The sequence below is a fragment of the Marmota marmota genome, unplaced genomic scaffold (assembly GCF_001458135.2).
Source record: "Marmota marmota marmota unplaced genomic scaffold, marMar, whole genome shotgun sequence".
Classification (NCBI taxonomy): Eukaryota; Metazoa; Chordata; class Mammalia; order Rodentia; family Sciuridae; genus Marmota; species Marmota marmota.
Window position 1 is genome coordinate 4137706 of NW_026000224.1, and position 10112 is coordinate 4147817.

At 55.8% G+C, this 10112-nt stretch overlaps 1 protein-coding gene across 1 annotated transcript in view; it reads right to left on the minus strand.

Moving 5' to 3' along the window:
- The window catches only part of Arhgef10 (Rho guanine nucleotide exchange factor 10), an 88862-nt gene that overhangs the window by 61125 nt on the left and 17625 nt on the right, over positions 1-10112 (minus strand). The window contains exons 3-7 of the mRNA XM_048792814.1: positions 9544-9666; positions 8907-9194; positions 6424-6490; positions 4543-4619; positions 2614-2670 (exon numbers count right to left, since the gene is read on the minus strand). Of these exons, the coding sequence (XP_048648771.1) occupies positions 2614-2670; positions 4543-4619; positions 6424-6490; positions 8907-9194; positions 9544-9666 (612 nt within the window). The remainder of the gene's footprint in view (positions 1-2613; positions 2671-4542; positions 4620-6423; positions 6491-8906; positions 9195-9543; positions 9667-10112) is intronic.

The following is a 10112-nucleotide window of genomic DNA, read 5'->3' on the forward strand; positions in this document are numbered from 1 at the left end:
ATCACCTGCTCCAGGCAATTGCCCTTATCAAGAGGCCCAGGTGGGACTGTTGGCCTGCAGGGGAATCCTGAGAGGGGCACAGCTCCTCCTGGGGGGGACAGGCCCCAGGCTCTCCAGAAATGGATGAACTAATGAGTATCCGACACTCCACCTCTGGAAGTCTGACGGATTTCAGGAACACATTCCTGGTCAGGCTGGGAAAGGCCCCTTCTCCTGTAGTCTTCCCAACGGCCACTGAAGTGCGTTTGCCCTCACCCTGTAGAAAGGACCCGACTCCCAGGACACACCCACCGGGCTAAGTGGGACTCTGCTTGTTTTCTGGGACACCACAGGACTCATCTCTGGTCTCATCTGGGGCACCCAGATTTCGAGGGAGGGGTTTGCAAGTTTACACTACGTCTTGAGTTTAGAGCCTCGCCCGTCTGCCATCACAGGAACAGGGTGCACTGGAGGGTCGCTCGTTCCTGCAGTTCATGGGCCAGCCCTGTGCCTGGGGACTGTTCTGCACATGAACCAAGCCAAGGATTCAGCATCCTCGATTATTGCAGATTAATGCTTTCAATTTCAGATACAGCTGACTCTACAGAAAAACGTAACTTAAGGGTTTTAATTTATCGAGGAAAAGCTATGGCTTCTTCAAATACGGGCTGCACCTACACTCTGGGTCTTCTACAGTCTTCCCCCTGCTCCCCTTCTCCGCTTCTCCCCCTGATGGCACCACCGGGGCGTGCCTGTCTCTACTTTTCCAAGGACTGCCTGGGCTCTGCTGAAACCCTGCTGCTGTGTCATTCTGTTTTATCACTTTCCGGTATCTTCTTTCCTCCCTCCCACCGTCCTTAGTGTACTCTGCTGTCTGTTCTCGTGACTGGACTGTACCCAGGCTCAGGACTTTGCGATCCATTTTTAACATATGCTATTATGTGGATAGCTTTATTATCTTAAATCTACCCTACACATTTCTAGATTATTCAAGTCAAATTACTTCTGATTTTCATTGTTTTCAAACTGACCACAAGTAGCATAGCAGTGATTGATAATTCCCAAAATGTCTGTGGTTTTTACCGATCTTATTGGACTGTTACCTAGGGAGGAGACCTAAACAGCAATCCTCTGACACTCTTCTTCTTTGTGGCACATCGGGAACTCTCTCCATGGCTCCGTGCGTCCTTTCTGTCCCTCAGACTCACCTTCTACGCTCACTGGCCCTGCATCCCGGGTCCTTCCACAGGGGAGGGCTGCCCCTCCTACAGTGACGGAACCAGGTCAGAGTGGGCTCTAGGTACCCTGGGGCTGTGCCGTCAGGAAACCCGGGCTCAGCACTGCAGACCCGCGACGATGCTCCACAGCAGCCCCAGTGGCCGCCTCACAGAGCCCGGGCATTTCTTTTCCTACCAGTGACTTTCAGATCTTCTGCATCCCTCTCTCTCTCTCACGAGAGACACAGTTGCTCTCCATTTTATCCCTCTGAGGACTTCTCCCACTGGCAACTGGGTCCGACTCCCGCTTTCCGTGAGAACCAATGTTTGGACTTCTGCAGACTTTCTCAGACCACTGCTACTCTTTCTTAACTTACATTTCTACCTTTAGCCAGATGGGTCTGCTCTACAGACGGTTTGTCATTTAACACTGCATTTCACTCTCTTAGCAGTCACCCAAGAAAATTGGACCCTCACAGGCCACAGAGCGAAAGGAGGCAACAAAGGAGGCCGGCCAGCTGCAAAGGTGGCCTCAGGGCTTGGTGGAGCAGCGCCCAGGCTGGGTGCAGTGGCACACGCCTGTAATCCCAGCAGCTCAGAAGGCTGAAACAGGAGATCACAGGGCCACCCAGGGCTGAGCCCCACGGAGCTGCCACTGTTATGGGTGGCCCTGGGCTTGCAAGGCTACACATGCGCCTCGACCTCTGTTCACTCCTCTCTTCTTCCCTCACTTTCCTCTAGGCTCAGCACTGCATCCTCAGAAGCCTGACATTAAGAATGTCCTCAGCATCCACAAGGGAGCAAGCTCCCCAGTCTGTGGCTGGCAGATCTTCCTTCTTGAAGGAACCTGCAAGTCCAGGTTCAGAGAGAGGCTACTCCCTCACTCCCTGGTGCTGTCTCCCAGATGGAGAGGGCTGCCCCGCCTAGTTCCTAACTACAGATCCGCCGTGGGCTGCCGGTCCCAGCCACCCTCCACGTTCCCACTGGATTTGGGACTCCGCTCTGCGGCATTAGCCTAATATAGACTGGTGTTTAACTAATCCTGGGTTGAGTCAGTATTTCTGAGAATTTATGTCTTTCTGTAATCCTAGAAAATTCTTAGCAATGCCCCCCAATCCTGATTCTCCACATTTTCCCACTGATGTCATCTTCAGACACAGGCTGGGGCTTCTTGGCCACCAAGGGTCTGATGTCTTTGTTCCTATCGTCCACATCTTTCACTCCTGCTTCACGTGCTGTCCACACATATGTGCATGCACACCAGTGTTCTACCACACCACAGCAGCGAGCCACGGACCACATGTGGAATGTGAACACAGAACACACATGCACCCGGCCCCGGGGTTGTGTGCACGCTCAGGAGCCCCTCCGCACCCAGAGGGAAAGACTGCTAAGCTCAGGTCCAGAAAGAGCAAACCTGGTTCCGAGTCTGAATTCTCCCTGGGCACATCATCGTAAATGGCTTCCTCTGGATCTGCAACAAAGGGAAGAAGCTGTAAAGGCTACCCTGAAGGAACCACAGGCACCTGGAGCTCCAAGGGCCACCGTCCCCTGAGAAGCCACACTGGCTTGAAAAGCCACTTTAGTGGGCTTCTTTGGCCCACCATGGGACAAGCACTGCTGTTAGGGAGGACTCTTTTGTTCGGAATGAGAGATGCCACTCTGTGGACAGGCTGTGGAAGGCCACAACAGGTGACCTGTCCTATGACCTGTGTTCAATTACTCATCTCTGCATGGCTCTCCTACACAAGACTGTGGCCGTAAAGCCTTCCGATGTACAAGTACAAAGGTGACGTCCAGAGTTTTGGAAATAAAGAGGGAACCACTTGTGCCATGTAAAACAGGAAAGCATTGACATGACCGACGGTCCCATGGTGCCTGCAAGGTACACGTGGGGGACGAATGTCTCAGCTGGCACCTCGTGCACCACTCCTGCTCCGTGAAGGTGAGTTTCCTCAGGAGCGGGCGGCACAGGCCACATGGTACATGCTGTATAAGACGGCAGTGACCTTGGCATTGACTGAAACGCGTCTGTTTCACAGAAGGACCTTGCTAGTTACTTTTCTTTTTAAGCGGGGGATGGCGGGCTGCAGGGTGGGTACCAGGGATTGAACTCAGGGGCACTCGACTACTGAGCCACATCCCCAGCCCTATTTTGTATTTTCTTTAGAGACAGGGTTCCACTGAGGTGCTTAGTACCTCGCTTTTGCTGAGGCTGGCTTTGAACTTGTGATCTCCTGTTTCAGCCTCCTGAGCTGCCGGGATTACAGGCGTGTGCCACTGCACCCAGCCTGGGTTACTTTTCTAAAACACTCACTCACTTATCAGTGTTCCATGCTCTATAAAGAACCACTCCAACTGCCAAGTCTTCCCATAGGGAAACCCAGGGTGAGGCTCCCTGTACAGGAGCAGAAGCTCCTCCTGCACCTGGCCACCGCTGCCAGAGCTGGGAACATGGCAGCTGCTGTCACTGACGAGCTCAGGGTCACGCGGGCATTACAACTGCAGCCCCAGCAAACACTGCCCCTGTCTGAGACAGGGGTGAAGGACACTTGTTCACAGCACTACCTTTCAAGTACAACTCTTCTAATTAACTGGACTGTATAAGTGAGCAACAGGAGGAACTGGGGAAGATTTTGCATTGGAAATAAAACCACTAGCAAAGAGCCAGATGATGATTTAATTCTGCGATGATCTTGATTCAGCAGCTCCTGGCAGAACCAGCTAGTTAAGCCAGGATCTGTGTTCTGCGAAGGTCAGGAGCAGAGCCAGTGTGAGGATTTGCAGGAGGCAATCCAATGCTCAGCAGCAGCTGCTGAGGTATCCCCCAAGTCGACGTGCAAGCGTCAGAGGACCGGTGGGTCATAAAAGGCATACTCAAAAAGCAATCTTTACTTTTCATTAAAAATTAAAGAAATGAATCTAGCTAAAACGTGTGCTAGACGTGGCATGCTGGCGGGCATGCTGAACGAAGGGAAGGGCCTCATCCTGGGACATCAAACCACATGTGGAATTGCAATCTGTCCATGGCTGGCTGAACCACTGCCACCTCTAGTCAAAACCGTCCAGGACAAAGTGGCTCCTAGGAATTGCAAGCAAGAATGCCTTGCCATCCCAGCAGAGTGGCCAACATAGGCTGCAAGTCAACATGTTAGTTTCCCAACCAAAGTCCGTACCAAGAGGTGCGACAGAGAGGTGGCAAGTGCCAGATGCGATCACCTGTAGAAACGACGGCCCGTCAGGGAACCTAGGGACATTCCCACCCATTCAGCCTCTGTGATGCTTTAAATAAGTGAGAAATGTTAAAGCTTCTGATCTCACCAAAGAGAGGGCTCAGGATACTCACTCTCCATCCATGCTGTGTTGGCAGGGTCTGCTGCCCATTGGGCAAGGGCGCTGCCACCTCGGCTGTCTTGATCACCACTGAAAGAAAGCACCATGAAATCAGAACCCGCATTAGCACCCCACCTCGGAGGAGTGAGCACCCGCCATGTGCCCGCGTGTGCACGGCTGGGCCTACTAACTGTGGTTTCCCTGGTATGACTCTACAGAAATCCCATGCCCAAATTCATCCCGACTTGTCAGCAAGTGCTCTCGACCACCTCTGCAAGCAGCAACGGGACTAGCACCACAGGACACAAGACAAATGCAGTCCCTGCCCGAAGGCCTGACTCGCCTCCAGGTCTGCACCATGCTGCACACGACACTGGGTGTTCAAGGCCTGAACCTTCACCCCAACTACCGGTCAGGGTCAGAGAGACACAAGGCCACCCTAGCCCATGGGTGAGTCACAGGGCCTGACAGGCACTTGTATCCTGTCCTGGGCCATGGGAAGCCACTGCAACAGTCTGATCAGACCCACTGGAGAACCTAAGGGGACAGCTTCAAGGGCACCGCTGCTGACAAAAGGAACACCAGGGTGCCAGGCCCAGGACACTTGCATTCTGCTGGCACTTCTAAGGGGAAACTGCAGAAGCTTAACAGGCCCAGAGGAAAGAGGGGACTGGGACAGGGCCAGCATCCAGACACAGAGGAGCAGAGCGCCAGGATCCAGGCCATGGAGAGGCGAGGTGCCTTGCCAGAGAGTGACACAGGCGGGGCCACAGCAGACACTGTTTTACTGAAAGCTCTAATGATAGCTGCAAGACTCCGAGGACAAGACTGAAGGTCTCCGTCACAACACCATACAGCTGTCAGCCACACGCCCCAGGACATCTCCAGGGCCCCAGTGGCCGTCTGACGCTGCAGGGGCCTGGGATCTTTGCACACAGCTTCTCCTGCGTGACTGCCGGCATGCTGAAGGAAGGGACCTCAATCATCTACTCGGAAGCGTGCCGTGTGACACGTACGACTGGCTCATTTCTAAGTTGTTCGCTCAGTACTTTAGCACTGTGTGTGGCTGAGGAGACCTGGAACTGCAGAAGGGAGACCGCGGGGGCTGCAGAGTCCCAGGGTGCTCTGCACAGCCCGCCTCAGGGCGGCGCAGGGACGCGAGCCAGGTCCTGGTGCTCCGGCGCAGCCCACACCGAGAAAGGAGGGTCACTGCACCTTTCAAGTGTGAGAATACACCTTTAAAAGGGTGGATTTAAAAAGTAAGCAAAATCCTGAAGGAAACAGGAAAGGTATTTTAAATCATTCTGAGCGTTTCTGCGTTTAAAAGTCTTGTGCTCTGGAAACCCCCCCTTCTGTGGGCTCCGTTCTGGCTCCTCCCCTCAGAAAACCCGCGCCTCCTGGCTCCTCCCCTTCGGGAAGACCCCGCCTCCTGGCGAGCCGCAGGCTGCTGGGGCTGCGAGCCCCGCCCTCTCGCAGTGACTCATGGGTCACGGGTTCCAGGCAGGCTTCCTGAACCAGCCTGCACACTGGCAGTGGGTGTGGGTCTTGACAGTGAGTCTTTCTCCCCAGAAGCCTGTCTGTGGGAGGCTCCAGGTCTGAGGTCCTTCAACCCTGAACCCTGAAAGGGAGAACCAGCCATGCTGAAGACAGCACAGCCCTGCCCAGGCCCACAGCCCATCGCCCTGGGGCAGCTGGGTGGCCCCACGTGGGTAAGGCACCTGGTGACCACGCACTGGCCTGAGGGAGGCCTGCAGCACTTGGAGGGGCCTGAGGCAGGAAGGGGGCCGGGCCGCGGGCAGCAGGAGGCTGAGGGAAGGGCGGGCACCAGGCACGTGGGGTCAGTGCATGCGGCCCACCTGAGCAGGCAGGGCCTCAGGATAAAACAGCGACCTACCTGAGGGGAGGGTCTGCAGAACTTAGAGAAGCAGGCTGGTGGTCCTCAGCAACCTCCAGAGTTCCTGCTGGGAAAGAAGAACCCATCCCAGAGTGTGTGAGCGGTCATCGCTCTCCTCTCATGATGAGTCCACAGCTCCCTTCTCACCACAGGCTTATGTCACCATAAAGATGACTGGAAGGCTTAAAAACCTCCAGTTCCTAGGCAAAATGTGCTCAGCATGGGGTCATGACACAATGTGAAACCCCAAGATCCACAGAACAAACAAAGCACACGGAGGTGCAGACAGATCAGGCTGCAGGTCGAAGCACACGGCCCTCTAGCTCCAGTGTCTGTGGGAATTTAAATCTGATTTATTTGCAGGGGCATCTATGGACCAATGCAGATGGCCCTCAGGGGAGAAAGCGTGACGTGGGTCCAACCTTTTGCACACACACTCACACTCTCACTCTCTGCACAGGGCCGACTCAGGAGCCTGGGCTCCAACAGGCATCCTCCTCTCAGCCCTGTGTGGGTGTTGAGAGCGGAAATCATGGCAAAGGCCATCCTAATGAGAAGACGGCTGACGAACAGCCAATCAGGTGCCAGCCAGAGAAATGAGTCTCCACTGTCCACACAGAGCCCTCAAAAGGGACTCATTGATGGGTAAGCCACCATTCCCAGTCAGCTGCTGGACGGCTGACTCAAAGGCCAAGAGAGCTCAGCCAGCTTGGAGACTCCACGGATGAAGGCAGAGTCACACAGCACAGGCACAGGTGCAGGGCAAGGAACTGCACACAGCAGGCAGGACTTCCAGGCCACAGAAGCAGGCCTCTGTGCCCAGGGCTGCGGGGGCTCAGGCAGGCCTCCCAGCCTGCTCCCACCCAACTTCTTCTCACTGCAGGGGCTTCCACATGTCCCACCCCCAGAAGGTGGCAGTTCCTGGCTCGGACCCTCCTTTCAAGAAGGAAAGTGCCAGTTGGGTGTCCTCCAGAACACGAGAGCTCTGATGTGGGGCAGGGGCCAGGGGAGCATGCTCACCACACAGGGCACTGCGAGCGCTCTGCTGGCAGAAGACAACCAGGGAACCCAAGCAGCACCTGTCTCAGAGGCCTTCAAGACGGCCTTGGGCAGCAGGCCAGGGCTCGGTGTGGGAAGGGGCCAGGCTAGCACAGTGTCCCAAGATAATCCTAAGGGTCACAGCAGTCCCCATCTCCAGGGCAGAATCCTGGCACCAGAAGCTGAAAGGCAAGCAGGCTTTGGACCTGCCCGAGACCAACCCTCCTTGGAAAGAGGTCAGAGTGTTCATCTCTCTTCAAAAGGTAAACACAAACGGCCTTGTTCCTTGGCTCCAGGACTCACGGCAGAATTGACCACACCATGACTTTATTACAGGCTCTTGGTTGACAGTAAAAATAATCAGCAGTTGTTTTAAGATTATGCTGAGTGATTTTTAAGCTACTTTAAATGATGTTCAATACTAAATAACCAAACAACTTAAAAACAGGCAGAGCACTTTAAAAGGAGCACATTCTCCTCAAGTGAAGGCCTCCACGACACACTCCCTGGTCTGCAGACGGGCCAGCTTCATGGTTACAGACCAAGGACAGACCATGGCTCGTGGCCCACTGCAGAACAAAGACAGGCGGAAGACACCTCTCCTACGAGCCCTCTGTGATTTCCAGAATCAAGAGCTTTCTTTAAGGAAGGTGTTTCTCTTAAATTGCTGCTAACTAGAAAGAAAAGGATCTCTGCTGAACTTCCCACAAGAGCACAACTGCGACTCACACCTGGGTCACTCTCATATGCCGCTCACGTTCTGAGAAGGCCATCTCTAGCTAACTCAGCCCAGCCACTCGAGACCCTCGCAGCTTCTGCGCTCTGGGTAGAGACTGACTGCCCCCACCCCAGAACTGAGGACACAGGCTGGAGAGATGGGTGAACACCTGTCATCCCCAGTGCCTTGCTGCACACCCTGGCATGGCTGTGGGGTCTAGGCCTCTCCCCAGCCTCTCCCCAAGGTCTCTTCTTGCACCTCACTGGTGTGGCCAGCTCTGGAGCATCTCCGGGCCTCCACTGCAGGCCTGCTGCCGGGCAGAGGAGACACCTCCCAGGCAGAGTGTGCCCTTGTCTCTCCTTCCCTCCTCACCCCTCCTCACTGAAAATGAAACAGCTGGACAACAACTCAGAGGACGGGCTGGTTTGTGGGTCGACAGGTCTATCAGGACACACTGTTCCAGCCAGCAGCGGAACAGTGATGGTGAATGCCAGAGGAGGTGTGGGGCGTGGTGGCACTGCCAGAGGTCACCTATGGCTCCCTGGTCTTCAGAGGCCAGACTCGCAGGCTCAGCCTCGATTTCAAAGCCCTCCTTATCTGTGCCTTGTGGAAGAGAGCACTGATCCAACCCTATGAGCAGGAGGGTGACTAAGGTGGGGAAGGGAAGACTGGGCACGCCCTGCAGAGCCAGCGTGTCCCTGGCTGTGCCAGGGAGCAGGCGCAGTACCTTCCTCCTCCGCAGACTCCGTGCGGATGATGGCGGGGCTGCAGTAGGCTGGCTGCAGCAGGGGGAGGCTGCAGGGGACAGCGTAGCCGCAGGGCACAGGCACTGAGTACCCGCTGGGCACCTTCAGACCCACGGCTTCCTCCTCGGCGCTCAGGTCGGAGGGCGGCGGCTGGTCCTCCTGGAATGGCGTGATGTCGATGACGGAATAGGGGTTCACTCTGGCTGGGACCGCAAGGGGGGCAGGTTCTGCCACTGCCTCGGCGTCTGTGCTGGTCCCGTTTTCGCCTCCTGGAGGGCGGAAGGTCACCTGTCAGAGCACTCAAGGGCAGGCAGGTGCCCTCCGTGTGCGGGCCAGGAAGGCTGGACGCGCAACATATGCCTGGCGTGTCCAGATGGATATAGGAGACCACAGTCCATGCAGCACACTGCAGAACTGGGGTCCACACCCCCTCTGGGACAGGTGAGATGGACACTGCCTGGTGGCTGACCCTGGACCACAGCTCGGGCTCAGCAGCCCCTGGTCCGTGAGCCAGCCCAGGCCTGGAGTCTTGAACACGGAAAACCTGGGTGACTCCACAGGCTCCGGGAAGCCCCTCCCCGCAGGGCCACGCTGTGAAGAAAGGCAAGTGGGACTCACCCTGGGGCCCAGCGTCTGCCGGGGCTTGTCGGTCTGCTTCCGGAACTTCATCTCCACTGTCAAAATCGAACTGCTCCCCCTCCTCCTCCTCGTTGTTATTAGCATCATATTTCACTTCATTTTCTAAAATGTAAGAAGTATGGATTACCAGGTTAACCGTTATTCTTGGCACAAGGGCTTGCACCTTCCTGAACAAGGACAGAGACCACGGGGTGCTTCCCTCCTGGGAAGCAGGAGCAAGGCCAGCAGCCAGAGCATTCCCAAGAGGCAGACGGGCCACTCCATGCCCAGGAGGGCCTGGGCCCCAGCAAAGAGAGAAGGACAGAAGGGAAGCCCAGGCCGACCCTGCACTACTCAGGAGCTTCTGGAAGTAAAACATAGAAAGGACCGTGGAGTACTCAATGGCCGAGGGAGGCTAGAGGAAGGGAGGGGAGGGTGGAGGAGGGAGGGGGAGAGGGAAGGAGGGAGGGGAGGGAGGGAAGAGGGAGGAAGGAAGGGAGGAGAGAGCAAGGAGAGGGAGAGGAGGAAGGGGAGGAGGGAGGGGAGGAGGAGAGAAAGGAGAGAGGGAG